Source organism: Salmo salar, chromosome 02 (assembly GCF_965601325.2).
Source record: "Salmo salar chromosome 02, fSalSal1, whole genome shotgun sequence".
Taxonomy (NCBI): domain Eukaryota; kingdom Metazoa; phylum Chordata; class Actinopteri; order Salmoniformes; family Salmonidae; genus Salmo; species Salmo salar.
The window spans coordinates 73,740,319-73,755,796 of record NC_138292.1 but is presented as its reverse complement, the minus strand read 5'-3'; the positions used below and the strand labels follow the sequence as shown (position 1 = coordinate 73,755,796).

The following is a 15,478-nucleotide window of genomic DNA, read 5'->3' as shown; positions in this document are numbered from 1 at the left end:
CAGTCCCAGATGAAAAAGTTTGAATACCACTGATTTAGAAAGAGTTTTGATTCGTTGTCCTTTATTTAAATTGTGTGGCACTTTTTTGTCACCTGCTTCAAGGGGGCGTTATGATTCCAGCCAATAGTTGCGTGCACAAAGATCCTTGACGGCCGGATGATAGCTCTGATTGGCCAAACACTCCAGCAATCACCAACTGGGCCCGCCTCTTCCCGGAAGCTGACTGTCAGCTGATTTGTTTTTATTGACAACGGTGACGTTACATTATCGGTAAATATCCTGAACACAAAAGCGCATCCCTTCGTCTTTCCCCCTTTTCTCTCTACCTATCTTTCCTCCGCGTCCCCCGGTATGGACGAAACTAGTCCGTTGGTTTCCCCGCTACGGGACTATAACGACTTCGGCTTCAGCCCCACCGAGCCCACCAGTCCCCGAGGCGGATTTGGAGGCACGCCGGGCTCGGTGGTTCGCATCCCGGCCGGGAGTCCGGAGCGCAGCCGGGAGAGACAGCCGTTGTTGGACCGGGACCGAGGAGGGTCACCGCGGGATCCGCATAGAAACGACTTCCCGGAGGATCCCGAGTTTCGAGAGATTATCCGCAAGGCGGAACGCGCCATCGACGAAGGGATCTATCCGGAGAGAATCTACCAGGGATCCAGCGGCAGCTACTTTGTCAAAGATTCACAAGGGGTAAGAAAGAGCGAAAAGCATCGAAAAGGAGATCACAATCGATCGATTTAGCTAGCTCACCTAAGCAACTATGGATTTGCATGTCGTCATATTTAGCTAGCATATATCAAAGATAAGTACAACACTTTTTTATTGTTAATGAATGACAACAATGAGATTGACAAGTCCGTTAGTTATCATCCTTGAGTAATGATGTTGTGTGCGTCTTTTTATTGTCCAGAAGGCTACACTATTGCAGGTAAATTCCTCCCATCTCACTATGTACTCTAAAAGTGGACAAGGCCTCTGGTTTATTTCCTTCAGTATGACTTGTAAATATATCCTCCCGCCGGAGAAACCGCCTGGGGAAACAGGTTTCTAACTTCAACCTCCATTGTACTGTTTGTTCTCTCCAATATGGCCTAGTTTTGGTGTTGTGTATTGACTACTTCCATACAGTAGAGTTGACCCAGTTACAGTTCAGCCAATCTCTTATCTGGAACAGCTGTGTCACTGTGGCAACACCAGCTGAGGAGCCTAGTGCCCTCTACTCACTCTCATGTGTTGGCCTCGACTCACGGATAGACTTTGTGTGTGTGTAACGCAGGGACAAATGACTCACAAATGGCACTGTATTCCCTAGATAGTGCACTACTTTTGACCAGAGCCCGAACACACACGTACACAGCTCCACGCAACACAGTCTATCCGTCTGCATCGGCAATCAGTCATTGTTGCGCTGAACTCATGGGGTTGTAATCACCCACACACTCTTGGTAATAATGGTGAATTGTCACAAGGTTTTGTTGTGATGGAAAATACTGCTCTTTCTATTTGATTGAGCTCCAGTCTAGAGAATTCTAACCAAAATCTAATCTTTGGATAGAAACATGAGGGAGAAGCAAACTATGGTGACTTGGTGCACAGACATAGACCTAGTACTAGTAGCAACTTACCCAACATTTATCATCATCTGAAACTCCACGATGCGGTCACATTTGTTGGTTAAAAATGGAAGTGGCTCTGGGGACTTTGGAAGTCCTGACGTGTGGGGGAATCCACCAGATTTCACTTCCTGTATGTGTAATTCCAAACCAGCCCATTGTCTACCAGTATTCAGCCAGGTCTGTCTATAGTATTGTAGCGACCCTGTGTTTATAAGCGCAGATATCTGCTCTGCCATGAAACATGCTCCTGTGGCAGTCGATATCCGCACATATAAACACAGGGTCGCCACAGTGTCAACAGCAGGACGTTATTAGCCTCAGTTGCAGAAACGTGAGGGCTGTGAGCCGAGGCCAGGACTTTCTAGTCCTAAGGTAATGGGAGTTAGGCATCTGTGAGCCGAGGCCTACAGTAACGTGTGTTAGGCATCTGTGAGACGAGGCCTACAGTAACGTGTGTTAGGCGTCTGTGAGACGAGGCCTACAGTAACGTGTGTTAGGCGTCTGTGAGACGAGGCCTACAGTAACGTGTGTTAGGCGTCTGTGAGACGAGGCCTACAGTAACGTGTGTTAGGCGTCTGTGAGCCGAGGCCTACAGTAACGTGTGTTAGGCGTCTGTGAGACGAGGCCTACAGTAACGTGTGTTAGGCGTCTGTGAGCCGAGGCCTACAGTAACGTGTGTTAGGCGTCTGTGAGCCGAGGCCTACAGTAACGTGTGTTAGGCGTCTGTGAGACGAGGCCTACAGTAACGTGTGTTAGGCGTCTGTGAGACGAGGCCTACAGTAACGTGTGTTAGGCGTCTGTGAGACGAGGCCTACAGTAACGTGTGTTAGGCGTCTGTGAGACGAGGCCTACAGTAACGTGTGTTAGGCGTCTGTGAGACGAGGCCTACAGTAACGTGTGTTAGGCGTCTGTGAGACGAGGCCTACAGTAACGTGTGTTAGGCGTCTGTGAGACGAGGCCTACAGTAACGTGTGTTAGGCGTCTGTGAGACGAGGCCTACAGTAACGTGTGTTAGGCGTCTGTGAGCCGAGGCCTACAGTAACGTGTGTTAGGCGTCTGTGAGACGAGGCCTACAGTAACGTGTGTTAGGCGTCTGTGAGACGAGGCCTACAGTAACGTGTGTTAGGCGTCTGTGAGACGAGGCCTACAGTAACGTGTGTTAGGCGTCTGTGAGACGAGGCCTACAGTCACAGGATTTAACACAGAAGTGAGAGTATTTTATCCCTGAACTCTGGGTCACTCTGTCTACCTCTCAATCCCCCCTTCATTGCCCCCTTTACTCTCACCCCCTCTCCTCTAGTCTAACCCCTCTCCTCTCCTCTAACCCCTCCCCTCTCCTCTCCTCTAACCCCTCCCCTCTCCTCTCCTCTAACCCCTCTCCTCTCCTCTCCTCTAACCCCTCCCCTCCCCTCTCCTCTCCTCTAGTCTAACCCCTCCCCTCTCCTCTCCTCTAGTCTAACCCCTCCCCTCTCCTCTCCTCTAGTCTAACCCCTCCCCTCTCCTCTAGTCTAACCCCTCTCCTCTAGTCTAACCCCTCTCCCTCTAGTCTAACCCCTCTCCTCTCCTCTAGTCTAACCCCTCTCCTCTCCTCTAGTCTAACCCCTCTCCTCTCCTCTAGTCTAACCCCTCTCCTCTCCTCTAGTCTAACCCCTCTCCTCTCCTCTAGTCTAACCCCTCTCCTCTCCTCTAGTCTAACCCCTCTCCTCTCGTCTAACCCCTCTCCTCTCCTCTAGTCTAACCCCTCTCCTCTAGTCTAACCCCTCTCCTCTCGTCTAACCCCTCGCCTCTCCTCTCGTCTAACTCCTCTCCTCTAGTCTAACCCCTCGCCTCTCCTCTCGTCTAACTCCTCCTCTTCCTCTAGTCTAACCCCTCCTCTCCCTCTAGTCTAACTCCTCCTCTCCCTCTAGTCTAACCCCTCCTCTAGTCTAACCCCTTCTCTAGTCTAACCCATCCTTTTCCCTTCAGCCCCTCTACTTATATAACAGTCATCAGTACAGTGGTGGTAACTCTCTGTTAGGCTAATCCGCGCCACAAGCAGGGTTAGGTTTATAATGTGTGTGTGTGTGTGTACGTCACAGGCGGCCGGTGGCACCTTTAATTGGGGAGGACTGGCTCAAAGGAATGGCTGGAGCGAAATATATGTAATGGTATCAAACACGTCTAATGCGTGGTTTCCATGGTTTCCATGTGTTTGATACCATTCCATTCACTCCATTCCAGCCATTATCATGAGCCGTCCTCCCCTCAGCAGCCTCCTGTGGTATACGTACGTACGTCCACATGCCATAGGCTTACGCATGCTACATAGGCTATGCTACCATGACTAAAATGAAATGGAGCATGCCTGTTCACCTACAGTACCTCAGATGAACCATGAGTCATGCCTTGATAAAGTGAGATAACGTCTGGGTCCTCTCCTGCCTGTCACAACTGAAACCGTGATAACGTTTGGGTCCTCTCCTGCCTGTCACAACTGAAACCGTGATAACGTCTGGGTCCTCTCCTGCCTGTCACAACTGAAACAGTGATAACGTCTGGGTCCTCTCTTGCCTGTCACAACTGAAACAGTGATAACGTCTGGGTCCTCTCCTGCCTGTCACAACTGAAACCGTGATAACGTCTGGGTCCTCTCCTGCCTGTCACAACTGAAACCGTGATAACGTCTGGGTCCTCTCCTGCCTGTCACAACTGAAACCGTGATAACGTCTGGGTCCTCTCCTGCCTGTCACAACTGAAACCGTGATAACGTCTGGGTCCTCTCCTGCCTGTCACAACTGAAACCGTGATAACGTCTGGGTCCTCTCCTGCCTGTCACAACTGAAACCGTGATAACGTCTGGGTCCTCTCCTGCCTGTCACAACTGAAACCGTGATAACGTCTGGGTCCTCTCCTGCCTGTCACAACTGAAACCGTGATAACGTTTGGGTCCTCTCCTGCCTGTCACAACTGAAACCGTGATAACGTTTGGGTCCTCTCCTGCCTGTCACAACTGAAACCGTGATAACGTCTGGGTCCTCTCCTGCCTGTCACAACTGAAACAGTGATAACGTCTGGGTCCTCTCTTGCCTGTCACAACTGAAACAGTGATAACGTCTGGGTCCTCTCCTGCCTGTCACAACTGAAACCGTGATAACGTCTGGGTCCTCTCCTGCCTGTCACAACTGAAACAGTGATAACGTCTGGGTCCTCTCCTGCCTGTCACAACTGAAACCGTGATAACGTCTGGGTCCTCTCCTGCCTGTCACAACTGAAACAGTGATAACGTCTGGGTCCTCTCCTGCCTGTCACAACTGAAACACTGCCTGTGGAAGTGAAAGCGTGAAATGATTTTGGGGAATGTCAACCACCCACTTCTAGTGGTTTACAAGGACATTGTGACAACCAGAAATACTACTAACCTTTTTGCATTTACTTTGGTGCTTAACAAAACAGAACAGTGTTGGTACAGTATAAAGCATGGTAGTAGTTAACAGAACAGTGTTGGTACAGTATGAAGCATGGTAGTAGTTAACAGAACAGTGTTGGTACAGTATGAAGCATGGTAGTAGTTAACAGAACAGTGTTGGTACAGTATGAAGCATGGTAGTAGTTAACAGAACAGTGTTGGTACAGTATAAAGCATGGTAGTAGTTAACAGAACAGTGTTGGTACAGTATAAAGCATGGTAGTAGTTAACAGAACAGTGTTGGTACAGTATAAAGCATGGTAGTAGTTAACAGAACAGTGTTGGTACAGTATGAAGCATGGTAGTAGTTAACAGAACAGTGTTGGTACAGTATGAAGCATGGTAGTAGTTAACAGAACAGTGTTGGTACAGTATAAAGCATGGTAGTAGTTAACAGAACAGTGTTGGTACAGTATGAAGCATGGTAGTAGTTAACAGAACAGTGTTGGTACAGTATGAAGCATGGTAGTAGTTAACAGAACAGTGTTGGTACAGTATAAAGCATGGTAGTAGTTAACAGAACAGTGTTGGTACAGTATGAAGCATGGTAGTAGTTAACAGAACAGTGTTGGTACAGTATGAAGCATGGTAGTAGTTAACAGAACAGTGTTGGTACAGTATAAAGCATGGTAGTAGTTAACAGAACAGTGTTGGTACAGTATAAAGCATGGTAGTAGATAACATGCAGCACCTGTGGAGAAATTTCTCTCTGTCTCCTCTGCATATTGTAACTTCATTGGTCCCATCTTTTACCAATGTTACATTTGCTCACAGCACAGGTGAGTTTGCAATTAGAAAATGTCCACCTAAATCTGTCTGTCTGTCTCTCTGTGTAGAAGATCATCGGTGTGTTCAAGCCTAAGAACGAGGAGCCTTACGGTCAGCTGAACCCAAAGTGGACCAAGTGGCTCCAGAAGCTGTGTTGTCCCTGCTGTTTTGGACGGGACTGTCTGGTCCTGAACCAGGGTTATCTGTCTGAGGCTGGGGCCAGTCTGGTGGACCAGAAACTAGAGCTTAACATAGTACCCAGGACCAAGGTAGGGAGGGGCTAGACACACACACACACACACACACACACACTGAACCAGGGTTGTCTGTCTGAAGCCTGTGCAATCAGAAACTAAATATAGTCCCCGGGGCCAAGGTAGTGGTTAGACACACACTTAGACACGCAGGTACACACACAGGTACTGGGAGGTCCTGCATCAGGGTTCTCTCTTGATTTCCTTCACTCTCTCTCTCTCTATCTACTAGGTGGTGTACCTGGCCAGTGAGACGTTTAACTATAACGCTATAGACCGGGTCAAGTCCAGGGGTAAGAGGCTGGCTCTGGAGAAGGTACCCAAAGTGGGACAACACTTCCACAGGATCGGCCTGCCTCCCAAGGTACGTCTGCTGCTTCCTGGTTGTGTTCCAAAGGGTACCCTATTCCCTTTATAGGGCACTACTTAGGTTACGTACTGTACTAGACCTACAGGCCGCCCAGAGGGAAATGCAGGATGAAGGGTTTTTAAAGTGAATCCTTAATTGAAGTAAAGATATTTAGCTAATTAAAGTTTTAAAGTTGAGACTTTACTCTAAAACTTCTCCATTAGGATCTGTGATTTCCTCTAGATTTATGATGATTCTCCCTCCCTCACTCTCTCACCCTCACTCTCTTTCACGCCTTCCACCGTCTCTCTCTCTCCCCACCCTCTCTCTCCCTCCCCCACCCTCTCTCTCTCTCTCCCACCCTCTCTCTCCCTCCCCCACCCTCTCTCTCTCTCTGTCTCTCTCTCCCTCCTGTCCTCCAGTTGGGTTCATTCCAGATCTTCGTTGAGGGCTTTAAGGATGCAGACTTCTGGCTGCGGAGGTTTGAGGCAGACCCCTTGCCAGAGAACACCAACAGACAGATGCAACTACAGTTTGAGAGGCTGGTGGTCCTCGATTACATCATCAGGAACACAGGTACGTAACCAAGGCAATGGCGGTGAAGAAGGACAAGCAGGCCGGCTGACACCTGTGTGAATATGTGACATGTCAATCCCTTTAAGAAATAGTGATGTGGAAGGTACATTAAACTCTAACACCTCTGTCTCCACAGATCGGGGAAACGATAACTGGCTTCTAAAATATGACTGTCCCATGGACCAGGGAAGCAGGGTAAGTACACACCAGAATAGGCACCGAAACCTTGTGTGTGTGTCTGTTCCTTTTTCGGTGTCTGTTCTGGAGGGGGTGTACTCTTATGCACTTATGTCTGACTCAGAGTGCTCTCTTTCCACCTCTCCGTCTACCCCCCCATCCGTCCCCCTGTCTATCACCCCTCTTCTCTCTCCCTTCCCCTCTCTCTCTCCTCCACTCTCTCTCCTCTGTCTCTCCCCTCCACTCTCTCTGTCCAGGACACAGACTGGGTAGTAGTGAAGGATCCTATCATCCAACTAGCTGCTATAGACAACGGACTGGCCTTCCCTCTCAAACACCCCGACTCCTGGAGAGCCTGTAAGCGCCGCCTCAACCAATCACTGAACAGCTTGTAGAGATGCTCTGACCAATCACAGAGCGGTTTGTAGAGACGCACTTTCCCACTGACCAATCACAGAGCACCCTATAGAGATGCACCTTCTCTGTGACCAATCATTGCATTTCTTACTAAAGTTCATTCATTTGTTTGACCAATCGTAGACCCGTTCTACTGGGCGTGGCTGTCCCAAGCCAAGGTTCCGTTCTCCCAGGAGATAAGAGAGCTGGTTCTGCCCAAACTGGCCGATCCCAACTTTATCAAAGATCTGGAGGAAGACCTGTACGAACTGTTTAAGGTGAGGAGGAGGAAGGGAGCAAACTTCAAACTGAACTGATTATTCAGTGATTCTATTTGAGTATTTTTGACCCTTGACCTGTGTGTTGCAGAAAGACCCAGGCTTCGACAGAGGGCAGTTCCACAGGCAGATAGCTGTTATGAGAGGACAGGTATGTTTTAAATATGCCATGCCTCTTTTTAAATAATATATCCCGGAGAACTTCAATTAAACGCAGTTTCAAAACGCCGCCTGTCCATTTTTAATAGCCTGGGAATCGGCACACATTTCAGCAAATAAAAGCCGAGTCTAGATGAATTGTTTACAAGTGAAAGTCAGTGAGTAACGTAAAGCAGAGAAACGTCATTGGATGAGACAGCAGTGTGGTTTGACGTGGTCGGCTCAACTACAGCCGATATGAGAGAATGGTGCTGAAACATGAACTCTGGGGGTACTAGGCAGTCTCTGCAAGCCAAACCTGCGATGGATGTGTTACTCTGTTTATACTGGTCACAGTAAACTGCGTGGTAGTCTCATCCACATTTTTATTGGGCAAAATCTGTGCGCATTGAGGAAATAGAAGCCTGTCTCTAATAAGCGCCGGTCGTGTTTAGTGATTGAAGCAAATAAATGTTGGACTATTAATTGAAGTTAACTTGGAAATAACTAACTAACCTGTCGGTCTCTCTCTCATTCCTCCCCCCTCTGGTGGCCTAGATCCTGAACCTCAGCCAGGCTCTGAAGGACAGTAAGACCCCCCTCCAGCTTGTCCAGATGCCTCCTGTTATAGTAGAAACAGCCAGAGCACCACAGAGGGCCAACAGTGAGTCTTACACACAGAGCTTCCAGAGCAGGAGACCCTTCTTCACCCGGTGGTAGAGGAAGAGGAGGAGGAGGAGTGAGCAAGTGTGTACGTCAAATGTGTGTGTGTAAAGGGCAAACGAGTGAGGAGTCTCCCCCCCCCCCCACCCTCTCTCCTACCCCCAACGGACACAGACGGTATTGAGAATGACTGAGGAGGACTGAGGACAAAGGAAGAGAACGCATATCCCTCCGTCCGTTTGTCTCTGTGCCTTGTGTGGATGTCAAAGACGACGATGATGATATATCTTCCTATAAGGAATGGAGTCTATATGATGGGCTTAGTAAACTCCCTTTCTATGGAGTTGCACACAGTCTACGTCCCACAAGGAGCCCTATTCCCTAGTGCACTAGTTTTGACCAGGGCCCATAGGGTTCCATTTGGGAAGCAGACGCTTAGCTCAGCCACTGCAGTTTTAAAGCCTCTCTCTCTCTTTCTCCCCCGTTTGGGTGAGAGGTGGTGTTGCATTCCTTATGACGGCCACGCTGTGGACAGCAGCAGCCATGTGGACTCATTGCTCTCACGGCTCTCTACTGCCCCCTTTGTCTTCGGATGAGGAACTGCAAGGTACTGCAGCGCGTTGAAGTTTTAGGGAGCCACATTTGGAGAAACGACTACTTTTTTCTCCTTTATTCAGAAAGACATGCATCTTTTCCTGTCTGAAAATAACGGGGAAAAAGTAGATCCGATTTCTCTCTGCCATTACTTTGATTTCTGTTATTTTTTTTTTTACATTTCTGACTTGTGGGAGAAAGATGGACACGTTTTTTTGGGGGGAAAACACACTATCAGGACTTCCTGCTGTTGCCACAGATTCTAACTGACCTGAAATGTATTGTGACAATGCACTGTATAATTTGTATGTAATATATTTAATGAAAGATTATAACAAAACTATTACATTAATATCATGCATCTTGTCATTTGTTTTGATAAATGTGTTTTATTTAGAGAGAAGTCTTTATTCTTATTTTCCCCCCCACTTTATTTGGTGAGGACATTCATCTATTTGTCAGACAAACCTATGCACACAAATACATATATGCAAGTTTACTTTGACAGATTTGCATGTTAAGTGTCAACCATAACCCTTAAACAGATAGTTCACTCAAACTAAATCTTAGTTTTATTCATTAGTCCACTGTTGGACCACTTTCAGTATGGAGTGATAACTCGTGTTTTACGTCATGATGCAAAACACATGACAGTTAATGCTCTGTAAATGTCATACCATGTTGTTTACACCTATCCAAGTCCTTTCAGGTTTAGTTGTAGGCTATCTACCAGGTATAGCTTTGTTATAAAGGACAATTTTCTAGTGTTACTGGCTTTTCTACGAAGTCCATGCCTTTTGGGATTTTTGGGCCACACACAGGCCGTGTTCGAGAGGGTCAAAACCGCAATGTATCATGGGTAAATTGTAACTGACCTATAAATAATAAGTTATTTGATGCAAGGTGATTTGTAGATTCGACAGTCACCTGCAGTTGTTTTGATGCTCTCGAACACAGCCATAGTCACCTGCCGATAGTGTTGTAGATCGGTCTGTCTGCTCTGATCAGTCAGTGAACAGTGACTGAGCAGGATTGATAATGTTCTCAAACAGTCATTGTGATGTTGCCAGTTCTCTCCCTTCCTTTGGTTTAAGTGACAACGTCTCGACAAGTAAGGTTAGGTTGACAGTGTGGTCGAAAACGTACTTCATTTAACTCCACACATAGCAACTCTGTATTGAACGACACCTCGCTCTGATTGGTGAGAATGGAAAAAGGACCAATCACAGAGCAGCTTTACGACACGTTTAAAGTTCAGCAGGTCAGCGCTCGTTTCTCTCCATTGGCTCAGTGTAGAATGCGATGGAGGTAGCGTTCTGGGTCCTTGGTTCCCCCCTGCCGCGTTGCGGCCCCCAGCCTCTCCAGATGGGGTCTCTCTGAGGGCCTCTGTGCATCCGTCAACGGGGCGCCCCCTTCTGCACTTGTCGACCCCCCGGGGAGGGGGTCCAGCTCTCCAATATCACTGGGGTCCTCCTCTTCATTGTCCTCCTCATGGTGGTCCAAGCCCTCCTTAATCCTGGAAGGAGAGGAGGAGGTAGAGTGCGAATAGGGGAGGAAGAGCATGAATGGGAGGGAAGGAAGGAGATAGTGAGGGAAAGTGACAGAGAGGGAAGTCTATTTAAAACAAAGTCACAGTGGAAACAACTGGAAGTGGTATTTCAGGCCCAACCCTGCTTCTACCTATGCGGTTGCTTCAGGGCCGGTATGTATCAAGCCTTTCAAAGTAGTAGTGCTGATTTAGGATCAGGTTTTGCCTTTTGGATCACAAAGAAAAAGATTAGATGGACATGGGGGATCTGATCCAAGATCAGCACTCCTATGAGATGCTTGATACATAGGGCCTCAGATGTGCAAACACTGACATGGGATAGAAGAAGAGACCATAGAGATCATTAGAAGCCTGACTACCACTAATTTAATTGATCTGTCAGTTAAACGTGGAGAGTCTGTCTAGTCAGGTGGAGGATGTAGTTAAAGGATTTGAGCTGATCTGTCTGTTGATGCCAGACCAAATACCCTTGACCTGGTTTACACTCTTTAATTATCTGTCTCTCTTTGTCTCCTCTTTCCTTTTCTCGTTGTGCTCTCTCTCTCCATCTGTCTCTCACTCCTTTCTCTCCCATCTGTCCCCCTCTTTCTCCTCTCTCTTACCTGAGGTGTCCAAATGCTTTCAGCAACTTGGGTTCTCTGTTTCCCTCCGTCCTGATACCACTCCTGCTTCTGGCTCTCACCCTGAACCCCACCAACGCCTGGGCCAGCCCTGCATCCATCTCTCCCTCATCCCTCTCCTCTTCCTCTCCTCCCTCTCTCCCTCTGTCTCGCTCTTCTCTGCCCCACACCAGTCTTGCCCGCTGCTCTGCGTCCCGGTCCCCGGCCACGTGGAACAGCCGTCTTAGCTGACGCAGGTTTACCCCCGCGAAGATGTTGGAACATCCCGACTTCCTGCTTCGCCTCTTTTCAGGCTGCCAGAGCAGGGACGGACCATCCACCACAGAGGGGGGTTCCGGGTCCTCCATAACCCTCAGAGAGGGGAGATGGAGGGGTGAGGAGGAGAGAGGGAGGGATGAGGTAGTAGGAGGGAGATCAGGTTGATGAGAGATGGATTGAAAGAATAGAGGGATTCCAAGACAACTCCGTCAGCACCTGCAAACAAACAGACATCAATCATTAGCTAAACGTCGCTAGCCCCTGCCCAGCAACCTAGATACTCTGTTTGTGGGATGACAGCATTATCCTTGGGCCTCAGACCACACAATGTCTGCATCCCAAAATGGCACCCTATTCCCTATATAGTGCACTCTGGGTCCTGGTCAGAAGTAGTGCACTACATGAGAATTGGGTGCCATTTGGGATGTAAGCCAAAGACACTCTGTAGGTTGTCAAGGAAACACACGCACACATGCAGTGTAAGCCTGATTAGAGGGGAGAGAGGAGAGGAAGGAGAGAGACGGGGGAAGATGAGAGTAGAGCGAGGGGAAGAGGAAGGAGAGAGAGAAGAGGGGAGAACAGAACATTTAAAAGCTGGTTGTTGACTCCAACAATGGATAAAGAGTGGATGTTGGACTGAGGCCCTTTGTGTTGTTACTAAGCAACAGTGAGACATTTGTAATATAGTTGAACTATAAGATAGGCAGTTGTATTAGTATAAAACTGGCACTGTCTGAAATACTGATGTTGACAGAAATAAAGTGAAAGCAAAGGTTAAACAAAGCAACGTCCTCTCACTGAAAGAGCATAAAGAGTTTAATGAGGAGAGGCTGGTGTCTATTAGGGCTAGGTCATGGCTTAACGTTCATATACACAGGGCTGGCCACAGATACAATGAAGCATGACACTGTCTGATGCGCTAAGATTAGTAAACCTAGTGTAAATCATGTAATTATAAGTAGTATATCAAATGACCAATTGTTTACATAATGAGTAACTTGATGAATATCATAGATAATAACATCAAGGACCAACAATCATTATTATGCTTGACAGTCACAGGGGGAGCCACTGACATGCGGGAATGTTGTCTGGAATTATAATCGACCTACCCACCCCGCAGCGAAACGCAATCTGCTCCATAGGCGCGCATTTTGGCGAACAGTTTGCTGCGGGACGCCAGATGTTTCATGATCGAACATATTTGCTTATAGTATGCCTACCAATAACGTACAAATAATGCTTATAAAATAGCATGACGTGTTGTAAATCAACATATAACGTTACCTGCACAACAAAATCAATGAGCTATTAGTCAAGCGGATTTGCTGCGTGACAGCATCATAGAGATTAAAAACTCTTACCCCTTCAGCAAGTGAACGCAGTAAAATATGACACCTGCTCAGGCTTTGAGGAGATGTAGCCTACTGCGAAGACGTGAAATTCCATATGGAAATTGAGATTCTCCGCTACTTTATAGTAGCCTTCTTCTGCTGTCAAAGACGAGAAGCAAACAAAGTTTTTCTGTGTAGTGTGCGCTTGAGCCCTCACAATGAAATCTCGCTCTCACCATCTCATTCTCTGTCTCGCTCTCTCTCTCGACAACCAATAGCAGCACTTGGGACACTCACCACTCCCCTCCCATTCGACCAGGGCTACCCTTTTCTGACCAATCACAGGCTTTGAGAGAGACGCGTCAGCAACTGTTCAGATCACACAGTGTACAAGGTGTGATCTGACATTGACGTCATCGGCGCGTGTGCTTACCTCAAAGCCAGGGTTGCCATGTCCGCGGGGAAACTATATTGGTCGCAGACAAGTTTCTGGGCTACCTCTAAATTGTACGGCGGCCGCCATGGCATTACTCTTTATTTTGTATGATATTGTTTTATATATATTTCACTGGGACCTGCTGCTGACTATCAGGCAGTGAGCAGGCTGTTACTGAGTGTGTTCATTTTTGATTGTTTATTTCACTTTTGTTTATTATCTATTTCACTTGCTTTGGCAATGTAAACATTTGTTTCCCATGCTAATAAAACCCCTTGAATTGAAGTGAGTGAGTGACAGAGTGGTGGGGAGGGAATTGGGGCCGGAAGAGGGGTGTGTGTGTGTGTGTGTGTGTGTGTGTGTGTGTGTGTGTGTGTGTGTGTGTGTGTGTGTGTGTGTGTTGAGAGAGCGCTGCAGTTGATTTATGGAGACAGAGCAGCACACTCCTTGACAACTTTTTACATGTTGTAGGTAGGCTATTTAGATTGTCATTATGGAGACATCTACAGTGCATTCAAAAAGTATTCAGACCCCTTGACTTTTTCCACATTTTGTTATACTACAGCGGTATTCTAAAATTAATTATATTAAATCAGTCTACACACAATGACAAAGCAAAAACAGGTTTTGAAATTTTTGCAAATGTATTAAAAACCCTCCGGAAATATCACATTTACAGAAGTATTCAGTACTTTACTGAAGCAGCGATTACAGCCTGGAGTCTTCATGGGTATGATATTACAAGCTTCACACACCTGTATTTGGGGAGTTTCTCCCATTCTTCTTTGCAGATCCTCTCAAGCTCTGTCAGGTTGTTTGATCTGGTTCTGGCTGGACCACTCAAGGACATTCAGAGACTTGTCCCAAAGCCACTCCTGTGTTGTCTTGGCTGTGTGGTTAGGGCGCTGTCCTGTTGGAAGGTGAACCTTCACCCCAGTCTGAGGTCCTGTGCACTCTAGCCTGTTGGGGCTAGGGGGCAGTATTGAGAATTTTGAAAAAAATATTTGCCCATTTTTAACTGCCTCCTACACCAACTCAGAAGCTAGGATATGCATATTATTAACAGATTTGGATAGAAAACACTCTGAATTTTCTAAAACTGTTTGAATGGTGTCTTTAAGTATAACAAAACTCATATGGCAGGCAAAAACCTGAGAAAAATACAACCAGGAAATGAGAATTCTGTGGCTGTACTATTTTCGAGTCATTGCTAAGAGATCACACAGTGACAAAGGATTCATTTCGCACTTCCTACGGCTTCCACTAGATGTCAACGATCTTTATAAAGTTGTTTGAAGCATCTATGATGAACAGAGACCGGATGACAAGGAAGAGAAGTTGACGTCCCTGGGATGTCTTCACTTCATTATTGCACGCACCTGCGCATTCATGTGAGTTCATGTGAGGCGAGACATTTTTCAAAAACGTTTTTCAAGACACAGGAGAGGTCGGGTTGAAACATTACAGATGTTTCACGTTAAAAACGGCACTAAAGATTGATGCTAAACAACGTTTGACATGTTTGAACGAACGTAAATAGATTCTTTTTTTTACTTTTCGTCGTGACCCCCCCCCCCCTGCCCTACTTTTGAGTAGCCTACCAAAGCGCTAACAACATGGAACAACTTGGAGTTATTTGGACATAAATTATGAACTTTGTCGAAAGAAACCACATTTGTTGTGGACCTGGGATTCCTGGAAGTGCCAATGGATGAAGATAATCAAAGGTAAGGGATTATTGACAATAGTATTATTGATATTAGATGGTTACAAGATGGTGCTAACATGTATATCCTAGCCTATTGTTCTTAGCACAGCACCCCGTTTATTGCAAAGTGTGATTTTCCAGTAAAGTTATTTTGAAATCTGGCAATGCAGTAGCATTTACGAAATGTTAACCTATAATTCTTTGAATGACAATATTATAATTTACCAATGTTTTCGAATAGTAATTTTGTAAATTGTAACGTTGATTCACCGGAAGCATTTGAGGGGAAAATAATTCTGAATTTCACCGCTACTGTAAA

At 46.8% G+C, this 15,478-nt stretch overlaps 2 protein-coding genes across 3 annotated transcripts; one reads left to right on the top strand and one right to left on the bottom strand.

The window, feature by feature from the left end:
- Positions 1-190: 190 nt before the first annotated feature.
- LOC106591729 (phosphatidylinositol 4-kinase type 2-alpha) lies at positions 191-9,606 on the top strand. Its single transcript, XM_014182943.3, has 9 exons — positions 191-690; positions 5,898-6,098; positions 6,316-6,447; positions 6,855-7,008; positions 7,145-7,203; positions 7,443-7,542; positions 7,726-7,859; positions 7,951-8,010; positions 8,556-9,606. Exons 1-9 carry the CDS (start codon positions 352-354, stop codon positions 8,715-8,717), a joined length of 1,341 nt encoding a protein of 446 aa, XP_014038418.1. The 5' UTR covers positions 191-351; the 3' UTR covers positions 8,718-9,606.
- On the bottom strand, positions 9,554-14,356 carry LOC145862485 (uncharacterized). Of its 2 annotated transcripts, none has more exons than XM_082966851.1 (3): positions 14,207-14,356; positions 11,406-11,897; positions 9,554-10,770 (listed from the first exon to the last, which is right to left on the bottom strand). In XM_082966851.1, exons 2-3 carry the CDS (start codon positions 11,768-11,770, stop codon positions 10,542-10,544), a joined length of 594 nt encoding a protein of 197 aa, XP_082822977.1. In that variant the 5' UTR covers positions 11,771-11,897; positions 14,207-14,356; the 3' UTR covers positions 9,554-10,541. The 2 variants fall into 2 exon arrangements, with proteins under 2 accessions (XP_082822977.1, XP_082822976.1); XM_082966850.1 differs by lacking the exon at positions 14,207-14,356 and adding an exon at positions 13,046-13,270.
- Between the last annotated feature and the right edge of the window lie 1,122 nt (positions 14,357-15,478).

Coding starts and splice junctions, on each gene's coding strand:
- LOC145862485 (XM_082966851.1), bottom strand. CDS start 11,770: ATGGAGGACCCGGAACCCCCCTCTGTGGTGGATGGTCCGTCCCTGCTC. Junction 10,771..11,405: donor AAAGCATTTGGACACCTCAG/GTAAGAGAGAGG, acceptor CTCTCCTTCCAG/GATTAAGGAGGGCTTGGACC.
- LOC106591729 (XM_014182943.3), top strand. CDS start 352: ATGGACGAAACTAGTCCGTTGGTTTCCCCGCTACGGGACTATAACGAC. Junction 6,448..6,854: donor GGATCGGCCTGCCTCCCAAG/GTACGTCTGCTG, acceptor CCTGTCCTCCAG/TTGGGTTCATTCCAGATCTT. Junction 7,860..7,950: donor ACCTGTACGAACTGTTTAAG/GTGAGGAGGAGG, acceptor TGTGTGTTGCAG/AAAGACCCAGGCTTCGACAG.